Source organism: Lagenorhynchus albirostris, chromosome 6, assembly GCF_949774975.1.
Source record: "Lagenorhynchus albirostris chromosome 6, mLagAlb1.1, whole genome shotgun sequence".
Taxonomy (NCBI): domain Eukaryota; kingdom Metazoa; phylum Chordata; class Mammalia; order Artiodactyla; family Delphinidae; genus Lagenorhynchus; species Lagenorhynchus albirostris.
This window is the reverse complement of record NC_083100.1, coordinates 107,543,232-107,559,613: the sequence shown is the minus strand read 5'-3', so window position 1 is coordinate 107,559,613 and position 16,382 is coordinate 107,543,232. Positions and strand designations below refer to the sequence as shown.

Sequence of the window (16,382 nt, the reverse complement as noted above, 5' to 3'; positions counted from 1 at the left end):
CAGGGACAGGGCTGTCTTAATGCACTGGGGCGGGCTAATTAAATCCTTTGGGTCTTCCATCTGTTTCCCACAGCAATCTGAGCTATCAGCTGAAGAAAGTCCAGAAAAATTAGGAACCTCCCAACTACATCATCATAAAGTCATTTCCTTGAACAAGCAGATTCTGCAGAAGACCAAACAACTGGAAGAGGTTAGTGTTTTCTTTTCATAATTTTATTCAAGTAAAATAAAACCATTCTTCAAGAAGAGAGACACTGGGGAAGGAGTTAAGATCTCCATGTCAGAATGGTCAAAGGAGATTCTAGAACAGGGGTCGACACTCGCAGGCCCTAGGGCAGTCCAGCCGCCACCTGTTTCTGTAAATAGTTTTATTGGAATACATGCACACTCATTTGTTTACATCTGTTTTGTGGCTGTTTTCAAGCTCCAGTGGCAGAATTGAGACCTACAGAGCCTAAAGTATTTACTGTCTGGCCCTTTATAGAGAATATTTGCCAACCTCTGTTCTAGAAGAAGATCACAGGGCAAGAAGAGCATTTATTAATTCACAAAGATTAGCTGAGCACCGCTGTGCTGGGCACTGAACTAGGCCATGGTGGTGAAAGAAGAACAAGTTACGATCTCTGCTCTCAGGGCTCTGAAGGTAGTGATGAGGGGACATACTCTAGACAAATACATCATTTTTTTCTGTCTTTATAAATTTAAATGCTTCAGCTCATTAAATTTAAATTATAGGGATAATACAAGCTCACTGTAAATAAACAAAATAGTATAGAACTGTGTGAAGTTAAAAATGGGAATCCCCTTGTACTCTCAACCAGTCCTATTCCCTAGAGCAACCCGCTGTTTCCTAGGCTTTGCAAGCTCTTACATATGCTCATTCACCTGGGGAGAGGGGGTTGTCTGGTTATAAAAATTGAGTTTGTTTTTCACTTATTTTATCACAGATATCTCTCTGTCAGTAATAGTAATGTCTAATAAGGACTTTCTTTTAGAGTAATTACAAAGTGCTTTTCAAAATTAACTCATTCAGGGACTTCCCTGGTGGCACAGTGGTTAAGGATCCGCCTGCCAATGCAGGGGGACACAGGTTCGAGCCCTGGTCTGGGAAGATCCCACATGCCGCGGAGCAACTAAGCCCGTGCACCACAACTGCTGAGCCTGTGCTCTAGAGCCCTAAGGCCACAACTACTGAGCCCGCACACCGCAACTACTGAAGGCTGCATGCCTAGAGCCCGTGCTTCGCAGCAAGAGAAACCACCGCGATGAGAAGCCCGTGCACAGCAACAAAGAGTAGCCCCCTCTCACCGCAACTAGAGAAAGCCCGTGCACAGAAACAAAGATCCACCGTAGCCAAAAATTAATTAATTAATTAATTATTTAAAAAATTAACTCATTCAGTTCATACAACATCCTTGTGAAGGAGGTACTATTATTACCCTCATTTTACAAATGAAGAACCTGAGACACAGAAGTGAAGCAGTTTTGCCTGTGGTCACACAGCTTATTAGCAGTGGAACCAAGACTGGAACCTATAGATCTACCTCATTCTTTCTCATGAAAGAACGTAGTATATATACACAGTATATATGTACTGTAGTTTATTTCACCTGTCCTCTATGAGGTTTTTTCCCCAGGGATTTTTTCCCAGTTGTAAACTTCTGCTACCATGCACATCTTTGTACAGTCATCTTTGTGCAAATATGTAAATATTTCTGTAAAACGGATTTTAAGAAGTGGAATTGCTGGATCAAAAAATATGCATTTTCAATTTTTCTAGAAACTGTCAAATTATTCACCAATTGTTTTACTAATTTATACTTCTACCAATAGTATATGAGAAAATCCAAACTCTTTAAATCCAAGAACCTCTCCTACAAGGCCATGAGGGTAGAAAGTGACCAGGATTCTCCTGCGGCCTTGGTGTTGAGAACCACGGAGAGAGCCTTAGCCCAACAGAGAGATGGAAGGAGGAGTAAAAGAAGGAGGAGGAATAAAGAACATGGTCCAGTAGGGGAATATGCTGCCAGAGGCAGAGAGCAGGAGGGCAGCTGGTAGATAGCGGACAAGAAACCTGAGGTTGAAGAAAGAGGAATCCAGAAAGAAATGTTAACCAGCAGCTGAAGTTTGGGGGGTAAGTCTCGGGGTTAATGATGAAGAAGAAGATGGAGATGGGAGAATCACGGAGGACTCCATCAAGAGAAAAACTTAGCTAAGCTATTGGGACAGCCCCTGTTAGAGAAAAGCTGGGCAGATCTGTGATTAGTTAAAGAGAAGAGGTGTCTTCCCTGTCAGGATCCAGCGCCCGTGTGTCTTTGTCGGAGACTCCTTCCTTGATGAGCCAGCGGACTCTTTCCTTGGCCTCCCCGGGGCCCGTCTCTGGCCCAGCTCTTCTCATACTTTAATCCCCAGTTTACTGGTTCGGCTCCTTGAGGGAAAGGACTGTGCCGTGCTCTTTGCCTTCCACTGCACACCTCATCTGAGCAGAGCCTTGGGTAAATGTCAGATGGGTGGGTGGGTGGGTGGGTGCAGGGGAGAGAGGGGGGCAGGAAGGTGGGTGAAGCAGGTACGAAAATAGCAGGAACTCTTCCTGGTGCTTCAAGAGTTAAGTCATTAGGATTTCAAGAGAAAAACAAACTTTCTCCAGAAATGCCCGCATCTACTAGTGACACAGACAGGTTAATAACAGCCCTCATTGCACGGCCGGCACACTTTGAAAAGCAAGAAGCCAGAGCCCCCTGCTTCCCTCCTCTCTCTCGCCTGCCCTCTGCTTGAGGTGACTTCCTGAGAGGCCTGGCTGGATATTCATCAGTTGTGGAGACTGGTAACTAGAAGCACAGTTTAAGAGTAATGATTTTTTTTTTTTTTTTTTTTTTTTTGCGTTACACGGGCCTCTCACTGCTGTGGCCTCTCCCGTTGCGGAGCACAGGCTCCGGACGCGCAGGCTTAGCGGCCATGGCTCACGGGCCCAGCCGCTCCGCGGCACGTGGGATCCTCCCGGACCGGGGCACGAACCCGTGTCCCCTGCATCGGCAGGCGGACTCCCAACCACCGCGCCACCAGGGAAGCCCAAGAGTAATGATTTTTGAAGGTGACATAATTCTTAATAGGTTGCTTACAGGTTCAAAGATGGGCTGAGTTGGGAATTCCCTGGTGGTCCAATGGTTAGGACTCCATGCTCTCACTGCTGGGACCCGGGTTCAATTCCTGGTTCGGGGAACTAAGATCTCACAAGCCACACGGCACAGCCAATAAATAAATAAATAAATATATTTTTTTAATGGGCTGAGTTATTTTGAAATAATCGTTGAGATACAAAATACAGTTTCTCATTGTTAATTTGTACACAGGTAACAACCAAAGTGTCTGATGAGTCTAACTGTGGTTTTCTACCACATCCCCTTTTCAAAAGTAGAAATGTACAAACGCTTTGAGCTTTGAATGGAATGTTTTCAGATATCTAAAAGTTCATAGACAGCACAAGATATACCTTTTTTGTAAGGAAAAGGGACATGACATTTTTGAGGTGTAAGTTTACGATTGTATAACTTGGAGCAGTAAAGGTAGTTCATTTTCTTTCTCCTCGTGTTGAAGTCCTGAATCCTTTCTTCTATCTGGCATTGTTTGCCATCCAGTCAAATTCTATGCTAGATTCTTGAGTGCAGCAATGCAGTTTGTATCCTGTGAACGGGATACATGGACCATGTTCTTTATTCCTTCTCCTTCTTTTACTCCTCCTTCCATCTCTCTGTTAACTGAAGTGATTGTAGCCATACAAAGAAGTCAGACCTGAATTTGAACCCAGTCCTTATCAGTTATCAGCTACGAAACTTTAGTAAAGTAACTTAACCCCTCTGAGTCTTTATTTCCTCCTATGTTAAATAAGGATAATGTCTTTCGTCCATTGAATGTAGTAAGGATTCACTGTTAGGATTTACGCAGAAAACCTAGTATATCACCTGACATGTAGTTGGTGCTAATTGAGTCAAAAACGTCCATATTTGTTTAGTTTAAATCTTTCTGAGCTTCCATTTTCTCATCTGTGAAATGTGGATACCTCCCAAATCTGTGCCATTGTGAGGCTCAAATGAGAACAGATGTCTTTTATCTTTCGTTTACAGCTGCAGGCAAGTCGTACCGACCTACAAGCCAGATATGAGGAAAAAAAGAAAACACTGACAGAGGTGAGCAGGTTTTCTTCCTCCATGGGTCTTGTTGGTAATCGTTTGACCTGCACCACTGATGGGATGCCTGCATCATCAGTCCGTGTGGAGGGGTCACCATCCCCTTCTCAGGGCTCAGGTCCATCTGGGGACAAAGGACAATCACATGGTAGCGCATGACTCGAGCCATCAGTTTATCCACACTGCCGTGTTCTAAACCATCCGAGTCTGGGTGGGAGAGGTCGCCGTGGGCTGCAAGGGTCCGGGAAGCTTCCTGAGGACAGTGGGCCTGACAGGCAGGGCGGCCACGTTGAAGAACACGGTGGGTCATTCACGGCAAAGGGCCTCTGCTCCAGAACACTGGATTCCGTGAGAGAGAGGAGATTTCTTTTTGTGAGATGACACGACTACAGAGGGTATAATTCGTTGTTCACAATTGCCGGTGATCTCCTAGGCGGAATGGAAGAGGGGCTGTGGGTCTGTTTGACCCTGTGGTCCGTGTCCTGACCCAGATGGCGACCGTGCGGTCCTCCATCAGCATCACAGCATACTTACCTCCCACTGGCGACTGCCTCAGAAGCCAGGCGAGGAAAACAAACATTTGTGGTACTAGCTCTGTCATGCGAGGAATTTAGTTCTTTTTACTCTGTCCCTCTTTCCACGGAAAGCGAATCCTCACCCAGGTCTGAAGAGCTCTCCCCATTGTGATTTTCGTGCTCGGGCTACAGCTGTACTTTACAAGGGCCTCGCTGCGAGGGCCCCACCTAGTGCTTTCTGGACCATGTGGAAGCGGGACTGGCCTTCGAAGGCATCTCTGAAGCCAAGGCAGTCCCTTTTTTTTTTTTTTTTTTAAATTTCGCATGAAATTTGCCCATTTAAAATTGTCACTTCTCTAGCAGTATGCAGCACTTAGTTCACTGCTTTGCTATAAACCTGACAAAGCTTTGTAATTCTGACCTGGACTGGTGGCTTCAGTTATTGTCAGAATGTTTGAAAAGGGCAGACGCAAGATGACAATTAGAGGAATTTTTTAAAAATTCTTTCTAAAGATGCCTGTGTTGCATTTGGACACATCAGCTTTCTTTACACTATTCTGTGACTCCATTCCTTCTGGATTAGTTGGCAAACTCCTGGGGTGGAATCCCTGCAGCTGTCCTACTTTTCATGCTACACAGTCCCTGGCTTGAAGTTTGCCAAGTCATGGATCCATCTTTCTATAACAATCTGGAAGAGATGAAAGGCAAAACATCTTGATATCAATTTCCCTAAACACTTAACTGTCTTAGGATATAAATCCAGAATGGCTATCAAGTCACTTTTGGTATTAAACACTAAATCAAATATTTTTTGAACCCTGTACATGTGCTAGAAAGGTGGAAGGTATGAGTCAAGTCAATAATAGGAGATAGTCTTCCTGTCCTCACATAATAGTAACAGCTAACATTACAGTGTGCTGGGTGTGCTCTGGGCACATCATTTGTATTAGTCATTGAATCTTCATAACAACCCTGGCAACACACTGTTGATATCCCTGTTCTGCAGCTGGAGAAACTAAAGCAGAGGGGCCGTTCAGATTCCACTGCTAACAGTCCGGCACCAATGACCTCTTAGCGAGCTTGCTGTCTAGGAGGGCAGTCAAACTAATTCCCATCTAGAAAAACGGGAGGCTCTCCAAAACCTAGTGCTGAACAGCTCATAGAGAAGACAGATTTGGTCAGAATCCTGAACACTGTGAACCTGAATCAGTAATGAGCTTTGCCTTTGGGCCTCAGTCTTCTTATCTGTTCAAGGCAAGGACTGGGCACAATGAGCACTCTGAGCCCTTTCACGCCAGTGTGCCCAGGTTTTACCTTTTCAGCAAAACCTGCCTTGCAGGATAACCTAGTAGCACTGGAAAACAGGGAAGATCTGCCTTCCCAGTAAACTTAGGAAAAGTGAAGCAGAGCACGGAAGGCAGAGGACAGATGGGAGCCCTGACGTGTGGCCAGGGGATGGGGGCTGCCGCAGGCCCCTGCGTTAGCGGAGGCCCCCAGGTTCTAGCCTGTGCGCTTTCAATTTCAGCAGTCACAGCTTTGATTTTGTACGTGAGAGGTTAATTCTGTTTTTAATATGCAGTATCCTCTCCTGCCTCTCTGAAGGCATTAACTGTGTCTGAAGTTTTCCTTGATCTATAAACTATTCCTTCAGATCAGAATTCATTTGTTGAATTGCAGCATTTTTTATGGTTATATCTTTCTTCAAACGTTTGATAATTCTTCATGGCGTGCTTACTGTTGATTCTGAAATTTTCTGTGACCAACTGTATGGGTTCTGTGTCCATTTGGTGCAGTGACTATTCTGGAAGGGTGGATCCCACTATTTGGTGGGATCAGCCAGTGGTACCTGATGTTCGGGGCTGGGACACTGTCTCTGCTGCCGAGTGTTGCCAGCTCTCTGGGGGCTGCCCTGCCTCTGGGACCCATGCGCCAGCCCTTGGGTTAAGGGAGCCAGGCTTCACTGCGTAGCCCGCTGGCTCGTCCTGATACAGACCCCAGCCCTGCACCCCAGGCCTTCCTGCGTCCTCTGGGCCCACACGGCAGTCCTCCACAGGCCCTTCCTGTCTGCTGCCATCTTCCTTGTCCCCGAGGTACCCAACTCCTGTGATCCAGCAGAATCGCCTGGACTTGAGGCAAGAGGAGCTCGCTGCAGCTTGTGTTTGGTCTTCCATTTTCAGCTGGAACTCTTAGAACTTCTTTAACTTGTTTTTTTTTAATGGGTAACCCATTCACATGGTTCAAAATTCAAGAAGTATGAAGGGTGCTCCCCCGGTAACCCAAGCAAACAGCTACTCTCTCCAGAGGGTAACCAGTTTCTTGTGACTCTTTTCAGAAAATTTTCATGCATGTACAAATACCATGTAGGTTCTTTTATACCTGTGTACATCCGACGTGTACATTCCTTTACACACATTGGAAGCACATTGGAATCGTGGTTTTATATGTTGTTTTCTTCAACCAACAGTAGATGTTAGAGATCATCATGAAAGAGCTGTTTATTCTTTCTTTTTTTAATAGCAGCTTAGTATTCTATTGTGGGATAGATCTGCACACCTTAAAAATTAAAATCTGAATTTCTTTAAAATTTCTTTTTTAAAATCCCCCAACTGTCTGACTCAGAAAGAGAAAGTGGAATTTTTCAAGATGGGAGATTTAACCCTGCCCCTGTCAAGCAGCCATGATAGTGGTATCCTGAAATTGAAACCCAGGTCTGTCTCTCACAGCCACTGTTGTTATTTACCTCTTCCTACTGAAAGACACCTGCTGTCAGCATTACTTTTGGCTTTCCACCCATTTGCTGCTGTGATTTAAAGGTATTGCCTTTAAGGTCTCATTTACCAACAGAATGTGTCAAGAAGGGTCTGGTTTTGACCTTTCCATGCTGTCCCTCCACCCCCATCGTCTTCCTCTCGTCCACCTGTTTTCTCAACATACAGCCAAATCCAGTGGGCTGTCAGGAAAGGGGTGCAGGTGTGAGCCGGGAAGGAGAGGACATCTCCTGTCCCCTCAACGTGCCTCCTTGTCTCCCGCAGCTCAAGAATTACGGTGAGAAACTGGACAAGGAACAGGCCGCCCTTGAGAAGGTAGAAGCCAAAGCTGATCCAGGGTAAGAGGTTTCACCATGTGCTTATTTTCTCCGTGAAGCTCTCTGGTGGTTTGAGCACCGGGCTGAGGAGCTGGGGGTCATTGCTGCTGGCCCCGTGCCGCTCAGTTACTTCACCGCTGATCTGGGCCGTGACGGTTGCCCAGGGGGTTCTGAGTTAGCCTCCTCTTCCCCGCCCCCCAGTTCCCCCTAGGGTCAGGAACAGCTCGTTTTGTGTTTTGTTTTTCTGTTTTTAAAAACTAAGTAATACATTCAAGGTTCAAAAGGACGTGTGCCGAAAAGTCTCCTCCCGCCCTTGCCCCCCTCCCTTAGAGTCACCCATGGTTACCAGGTTTTAACAGCACACATTTTAGCCCTGTCCTTTGGGAGTGAAGGTACAGTCTTTTTTGACCAAGACACAGCTGCTGGGTTTTTGTGTTTTGTTTTATTTTTCAATTAATTGTATTTAGACCATTTAAATTAAATATAATCACTTACATTTGACCGTTTTAGCACCAAACTGTGTGGGTGGTGAGATCTCCCAAGTGTCCCTCACTTGAGTGAAATCATGAAGTAATACATGCTTCAAGCACAGATTGAGCAGTTCTGGGTTTGGTGGACATTTTTAGCCAAGAAGTACCTACAGATTACTTGGCTTTATGATTAGAAACCCTCTTTTCATGAAGTGGAGCAAAGTACTGTTAGATACTTGACATTTTAAATTTCAAATTAGTGCTTTTAACGGCCTTAAAACTCGTTTCCTTTCAGAAGGGAAATGAAAAATAGGAATTAAAATTACGATACTGTCTGTGCTCTGAGTCTGTTAAGTAATCAGTATCATTAAAAATATACAGTAATCTTGAAACTCCTTGTTGTTTCTGCAGCTGACATTTTAATGCTGAATTCTGTAGTGTTTGTTTGGATGTGGCCTGAGGGACTCAGCTTATAAATGAATAATAATGTCATTTAAAGGGTAGTCATAACCATTTGTGGGAAGCCCATTAGACACTCTTGGGAGAGACAAGGAAATTAAGAAAGAAATCCCTTTTTATCTGGGGTCTTGGTTTTCCCCGTGATTCATAACATCATAATAGTTTGTTTCAAGTCAGTCATTTTTTGGTCTTTCCTTTTCAGCATCCTGCAGAACTTGAGAGCCCTCGTAGCCATGAATGAAAATCTGAAGAGTCAGGAACAGGAGTTTAAAGCACATTGTCGAGTAAGTGTGGCTTGGTGTCGGCAGATGTTAAACAAGATTCTTGTAAAACCTCCTGCTCTCCCTCTCTTGCGCTGCCGAGGGTCCTGTCCAGGTGCGGTCGGAAAAGCAGGCTCACCAGGCGGGTACGTGGCAGTGTGTGAGAGGAGTAGAGGACTGTGGTAGGTGCCCTCTGAGGACCCCGCAAGTGACTTAGGTGTGTCAGACCCCCAGACCGAGAGCACAGTCTAACAAACGATGTTTTCTAATTTCCAAATGTACTGAAAAGAAAAGGCTTACAAAGTGCGAAAGGCATAGCATCTTAGGAGACCAGGGCCGCCCTGAAAACCTGGCGTGTCTGTGTGTCGCGTGTTCTGCCACGTGAGACCTCGTGGTCCGGTAGCGCCAGAGCCATCCGGAAGCTGGTCTGACTTGCGCAGGGCCGTGTGGCAGGGGAGGAGTGCCTTGGTGAGGCAGGGCTCCGGGCCGCAAGGTCCCAGGAAAGGTGGAGAAGGGTCGGCACCAAGAAGGAGGCTTGGACTGGGCTCTAAGCCACTCGTGCATTCCGTGTCCCAGGGGTTACTGCGAGCCTCGCCTGCCCTTTAGGAAGAAAGGCCCCTTCTGACTGAGGTACAGCTGCTTGTATCCTCCTGAGTTAACCTTCCCAGGCTGAAAATCAGGGAGGGGTCTGGGGAGCTACTGCCTAATGGACTTTCTGACTCCGTGTAAATTCCCGAAAAGTGAAAAAAAGACTCTAGATCAAGGTAAATAATTACCTCCGATTACTAGCCTGTCCAAATCTTACAAATGTTCATGTTACTTTTAAAGGAGGAGATGGCCCGGCTGCAGCAGGAAATTGAAAACCTGAAGGCTGAGAGGGCTCCAGGCAGAGATGAAAAGGTACGGGCTGTGGAGAACTGCTCCAGTCTGCTGGGGCTGTGCGACTTCCACCGTGAAAGGATTTCTAGAGGACTCAACAGCGAAGAGTCTGGTGCCGAAAAAGACCAGACTTCCCTCAGCCTGGTCCTCTGAACACACATTTCTCAAATAGTTTTCTTCGATATTTGTCCCTGTCCTTTGTCTTCCTCCTGTGGGTTAAAGCATCCATAGGTGTGGCCAGCAGCAACTCCAGATAAGAACTAACGGGTCACAAGCCCGGCTGCCCCGGTTGTTAGGGACGGGGTGTTTGCAGGAGCCCCCTGAGCTCTGTTCCCACTCGTCCCATTTGCCTGTAAGTGCTGTGCCAGTTGGCTCATTTCACCCTGCACGCCTGCCCGGGGACACGGGAAGGCAGCAGGGAGCAGCACGGGGCGTGAGGCCAGAGCTCTGGCAGCCCGGGAGCAGCCCGGGCTCAGGAACACGGCCCGCTGGCTCTCGGAACAGACGCCTTGACCTTCCAAGGAGCCAGTGTGGACAAGGACAGAAAAATAAGTCTGTTTCTCTCACCAAATTAGATTGTAGGGATCGCTGTGGTTCGTCCCTTCTTACACTCTATTCAAGGCTTATTTGCTGAGGCTCCCTGTGCTTAAGATGTGAGAGCTGGGGGTGGCTTTGGACCCCATCGACTGCACCCTCTGTCTTGGGGAAATGGGGAACTTGGAGCTCAGAGAGGGGAGGGGACTTGTCCAAGCAGCCAGCATGAGTCCAGATGCTTTCCACCAGGGCTGCGGGGAGACGGGCCTCAGAGGTGCCACCTCCCTGCCGTGATGGGCTGTGCCACTCCAGCCACAGCCGCGAAGACTGGCACGGGGATAGCAGAGTGTGGCCGTGCAGTGGGTGGTGTCCTGGGACCACCCACCCACATCCAGCCTTTCCAGTTGTTTCTAAGACTTTGAGCTCGGAGGCTCACATGCGCTCAGCAGCCTCTGGGTTTGCACAAATCACAGACTTTCAGGATGGCATTTCTCTTCTTAGCAGTCACACCTTGTTAGAGGGATTGACTCACATTCAAAGACAGTTAGGGTTTAGCTTGTTAGTGTGTGGCTGACAGGTATTCAAGAACAATTTAAAATCCGGGGCTCGTGTGCAGGCTGCGCCCTGTTCAGACGTGGTCTGCCCATCCCCCCCCCCCACATCTGGACCCTCAGCTCTTCTGTCCCATCCCTTTCCTCAGAAGCATTTTTTTTCTTTTTTTTTTTTACTTTTCCTTATTGCAGACCCTCTCCGGGGGAGAGCAGCACGGTGCCCTAACCCCTGCCATGACGCACAACGTAAGTACCTGCTCATTCCCAGGACCGCCGCTGTCCTCTGCGGGTTTGGCAGCTTCTCACGCGTCTTTTCGTCCTGTCTGCGGCCACCTCCACGCTCTCAGGGCGTGGCTCCATCTCGTGCATCCGCCCCGTGGGTGGAGCAGGACCTCCCGGGGACGGCCCTGACGGCCGGCACCTGGCACAAGGCATGCCGTCCCCACCCTGGCATCTGAGCCGGGAAGGGGACAGGCCTGCGTGGTCCACACATGCCCGTCACAGCCCAGGCTCCGAGGGGCGAGCAGTGCATAGGGAGAGAGCTCTCTCTGGGGGGACTGCGTTCCAGGGTCAGCAGCCTGTAAAGGGCTGGGTAGTAAATATTGTCACCTTTGTGGGCCAGCTCCACCGTGGTCGTGGTAGTCTATAGATAAGTGAAAGGACATGGCTACATTCCAGTAAAACTTTATTTACAAAACTAGGCACAGAGGCGAAATTGACCCAAGGGCTGTGGGATTTAGCTGCTGGGCTGTAGTTTGCGGACCCCTGTTCTGAGTTAAACAGGTGCTTCTAGGAGAAAGGAATAGAAAAGGAAGAAGAGAAGGACGAGAGAAACAGGAAAGCCTCTAACATTCTCCTCCTTTAGGGTTTCTCTTCCCTTCGTGCTCTCAGAGGCTCCTAGAGAGTGAGCTTCGGGACTCCCATGGTGAAGGCTGTTGAGGCTTGCCTGCAGCTGAGCCCCATGGAGGAGCTGGTTGTGTGTGTTTGTGTGTGTGTGTGTGTGTGTGTGTGTGTGTGTACACACACAGTGGGGAAGGGGCACCTCTGACACTACTGTAGCTTCCCCCAGTTCAGCAAACCATCCAGCCATGTCTTTTACCCCATTGGGTTCAGCGAGGGGCTACTTTCTCTCTTTTAATTCAACTCCCTCCAAAGGGCCTTTCTGCAGTGGTGGAAATGTTCTCTGTCTCTGCTGTCCAGTGTGGTAGCCACTAGCTGCATGTGGCTACTGGACACTTGAAACGTGGCTAGGGAAGTTGAGAAACTGAATATTTGTAAGTTTTAGTTACCGTAAATTTAAATAGCCGCTTGTGGCTGGTGGCTATCGTATTGGATAGTGCAGGTCTAAACAGAAACGCAGGAAGCAAGCCATCATCACCTCCAAACACAGAGACATAGAACGACAGGCTCTTTAAGTCACGGTTGTCTTCTCCTCCTCGTGGATCTTCTTTGGTGCGGGAGGAAAGGGCACGTGGACTTGAGGGATACTTCACTTAAGAGCCCTGGATGCAGCCTGGGTCCCGGAAGAAGGAAGAGTTGTCATAAAGTGATGTGAAAGAGTGTCAAGGGTCTCCCGGGACTTAGGACCCAACCCTGAACTCAGCCATTTGAAAAAAGGAATTTGGAGCCTCAGGATGAGGGAGATGTATAAAAACTGTCCAACTTCAAAAGATTTCATCAAAACATGAAAATTTCCTCTTCCCAGATAATTGTGTTTCTTTCCAATTTCAGGAAGACCTAGACAGACGGTACAATATGGAGAAAGAGAAGCTGTACAAGATCCGTTTACTACAGGTGAGCGAAAACAAGAGCCAGTAAATGCCTCTAACTAGGCTTGCCTGCCTGTAGCAGAGGTAGAAAGCCTCAGCATCTAAGAGCTGGGGAGGCTCGGGAAAGCTGCTGTTCGCTCTCCTATCTGGAGTGTAACTCAGCGGATTATGTTGGTTATAACACCTCACACTGGTATGTTGTTTCACCATCGTCTCGTTTGATTTGAGGTGGGTGGAAAGTAGCTATTAGCCTCATCTTCTGTGTGAAGAAATTGACTCACATCTGTGAAGTACAAGCAGCTGGTAAGTGCCGGAGCGAAGGTTAGAGGTCTAATGTTCTTGTCCAGTACTTTTTCTTTTGCGGTACCCGGGCCTCTCACTGCTGTGGCCTCTCCCGTTGCGGGGCACAAGCTCTGGACGCTCAGGCTCAGCGGCCATGACTCACGGGCCCAGCCGCTCCGCAGCATGTGGTACCTTCCCGGACCGGGGCACGAACCCATGTCCCCTGCATCGGCAGGCGGACTCTCAACCACTGCGCCACCAGGGAAGCCCTTTTTTGTTTTTTTAATTAAGAAAATTTTATTTACAGTAGAAAAGAATACTTAGGAATATATTTAACAAAAGAATTGTAAAACTTGTACTCTGCAAACTACAAAAAATTGTTAAAATGTCCAGAAGAGGCAAATCTGTAGAGACAGAAAGTGCATTAATGCTGCCTAATGGTGGGGGTAAGGGGTGGGGAGACATGGGAGTGACTGCTGATTGGTACGGGTTTCTTTTGGGGTGATGAAAAAGTTCTGCAATTTTAGGTAGTGGTGATGGTCGTACAACTCTGTGAGTATACTAAAAACCATTGAATTGTATACTTTGGGTGAAATGTATGGCCTGTGAATTATATCTCATAGCTGTTTAAAAAAATGTGGCGGGGGGAGGATAAGGTAGATTTAAAAATATTGTGTTCTTGTCTAGTACCTTTCCCCTAAATTAAGTGCCCACTTTAGCTGTCTTAGTTGATAACCTTAGGGGTTTGTGAGAAGGCCATCAAATATGGGGAGTTTTAAAGTTGGCTCTAAATTCACGTAGATCAAAATTACGTTATAGAATCTTTTACATTGCCGGATTCTGGCTCATGCACATTCAAAAGCCAAGAGTTAACTTGTGCTGCACTTTGGCCCGGGCCTTCTCTCTGTTCTCTGGGAAAGGAAGGCCAGGTTCTGGGGGGGAGCGGCCAAGGGGCTGCAGGGGCCAATGGGACCCTCTTTCTCCTTTCTCTGGCCCGTGCTTACTTTGCTGAGTTGTTGGGCTAAATTCCGGGGAGTCAAATTTGTCCTGATACAAGGACACTGTACCAATCTTAAAGAGACACAGAATTAAATAAAATCGGGACAGGACATCTGCATACTTGGAAACTTTTTGACTGTGTGCTTACTGTGTATTCAGTGTTGCATTAGACCCCAGGAATAGTAAACGGGATGCTCTATCTTCTGGGAGCCGGCTGGCTGTTTGAGAACCAAGATATGTCCATATACATCAAAGTACAAGGGGGCTTATATGCGAATTGCATACTGCAGGCTGGAGACCTGGGGGTCAGTCATACATGCTGGCTAGAGGGAAGGTGCAGTAGAACCCTAAGCCTGCTGAAGCCTGAGCCAGGGCTGGGTCAGTGAAAATGGACAGAAATAAACCGGCAGGTGAGAGGCTGAGCAGCTTTATCCATGGAACTGGGGATGGGTTAGAGGAAAAGTGGAGTCGAGGATGGTGGGGGAATCTCTGACTTGGGCAATAGTGTGGATCCTTGTGTTATTCATCGAGCAAAAGCCTGAAGGAGAAAGGATAGGGCTGAAGGGGATGGGAGTGTGGATAGAAGTGTTAATGAGACCTGTTTAGGGCTTTTAAAGGTTGGGGTACTCACCCCAGTAGGAATAGTCTGGGCTGGAGATCTGGGGGTCAGCGCTGTATAGGTGGTAACCTAGGATGTGAAAATACAGGCTGAGAAGAGGCAAAGAAGGATTCCACCAATGAGGGTTGAGACCAAGCAGGCAGCCGGAGGCCCAGGGAAGACAGGAGCCCAAGGTCTCGTGGCAGCTGAACAGAGAGCTCAGGGGAGAGAAGGGTCAGTGTTGCCAGAAGTCAGGAAAGCTGGAAGCTGAGAATTTCCACAGGTGCAGAGAGAAGGTCTGTGGTGACCTTGGCGAGAGCGGTGCCAGTGGGTGTTGGGAGCAGCCCGCGGCAGTGGGTTGAAGGGTGACCGAGGGGAGCGGAGGGGTCAGAGGCACTGGGGTACGTTGCTCTCGGGAAGTTGTGCTATTAAAGGGAGGAGAAAGATGGAAGCTGAAAGATGATCAGGGTTTAAGGAAGGGCCTTTCTAAGGATGAGGGACTTGAACATATTTAAATGCCGATGAGAAGAAGCCAGTAGAAAAGGAGAGGTTAAAGATACAGTGAAAAGAGTGAATGATTTTATCTTTAGATTCCTGAGAAAGTATAGGAGCCAGAGCCAGGGCAGCAGGCACTATTTTGGTTTGATCACGACAGTTGATAGTGCGTTTTGCGCCTGGAGGGGTTTTTGCGTCCTAATGAATTAGAGGTCCCCGTCTGCCGCTGTGATAAAGTGGGCCAGAGAGGGGGAGGACAGAGAGGCGCAGCAGAAGGGCAGCGCTGACCGTGAACCTGTGGTGGGAGCTGGGTGGCCCTCTTCAGCGCTGCCCCTCGGGGAAGCCGCCCACCTCGGAGCCCGAGGTCTCCCCTGCGCCACGCACAGCCCTGCCTCCCCAGATGCACCTGGAGCAGTTCGGCTAGAAGAGCCCAGTTCGTTTCACAGGAGGGGGAAAGTGCCAGAAAGCTGCTTTAGGAGGAAACTGTAGGAGCTTTTCAAACACCTGAGGGATTTGGGATGTGCATGGAGGCAGCAGGGCAGCGTCCCTTGTCATCTGGGAAGCACTTCTGTTTCCTGGTCCCTGCCTGACGCTGGGAATCAGCTGCTCTGGCGTCCTTGGGGGCCTGGTGGGCTGGCCGGGGGCACCATCCACACATGCCCTCCTGTTCAGAATCCTCCCTCCGATCCATTATTTTGACGCCTTCGCCCTGTGTTGCCGGGGGAGTCAGGGTCTGAGACGCGCACCTCAGGCCGCAGCCGCGTCGGGTGCCTGCCTTCCAGGGTGGGTGTGGGCACAGGGTGGGTGGCGGCAGTGTTTTGCCTCCCCAGAGGACACGTAAGCCCTTTCACCAAACAGTGTTGTCTCCCCCTCCCCTTTTGCATCTAGGCTCGAAGAAACCGAGAAATAGCAATTTTGCATCGCAGGATTGACGAAGTGCCCAGCAGAGCCGAGCTAATACAGTATCAGAAGAGATTTATCGAACTCTACCGCCAGAGTAGGTGCATCGACCACACACAAGCTCCCGAGGCTGACTCTGCGGCGGTGGGGGGTGGGGGGGGGGCAGGAGGCGCGGGGTTCTGTCCCACTTCAGCGTGGTGGCACCGTCCATGAAAGCCACCCCTGGGGAGGCCCCCAGCTCATCGTCAGGCCCACTCACTTCACGTAGCCCAGAAGCCCAAGAGAAACACCATGGAGCTCTGACTGCCCTCTCCCTGGACAGATAGCTTAAGCTGATTGAGCTCTTAGAGTGATGCCTCTAGCCCACCCTCATCCCTGTCAGTCATCGGGCTCCACTTTCCA

General features: G+C 48.5%; 1 protein-coding gene across 2 annotated transcripts in view; it reads left to right on the top strand.

The window, feature by feature from the left end:
- CCDC93 (coiled-coil domain containing 93) overlaps nt 1–16,382 on the top strand; it is an 87,905-nt gene that overhangs the window by 58,299 nt on the left and 13,224 nt on the right. For both annotated transcript variants that reach the window (XM_060153013.1, XM_060153014.1), the window contains 8 exons: nt 74–190; nt 4,122–4,184; nt 7,732–7,805; nt 8,916–8,997; nt 9,802–9,873; nt 11,130–11,183; nt 12,669–12,731; nt 15,969–16,077. In XM_060153013.1, coding sequence (XP_060008996.1) covers nt 74–190; nt 4,122–4,184; nt 7,732–7,805; nt 8,916–8,997; nt 9,802–9,873; nt 11,130–11,183; nt 12,669–12,731; nt 15,969–16,077 — 634 coding nt within the window. The remainder of the gene's footprint in view (nt 1–73; nt 191–4,121; nt 4,185–7,731; nt 7,806–8,915; nt 8,998–9,801; nt 9,874–11,129; nt 11,184–12,668; nt 12,732–15,968; nt 16,078–16,382) is intronic.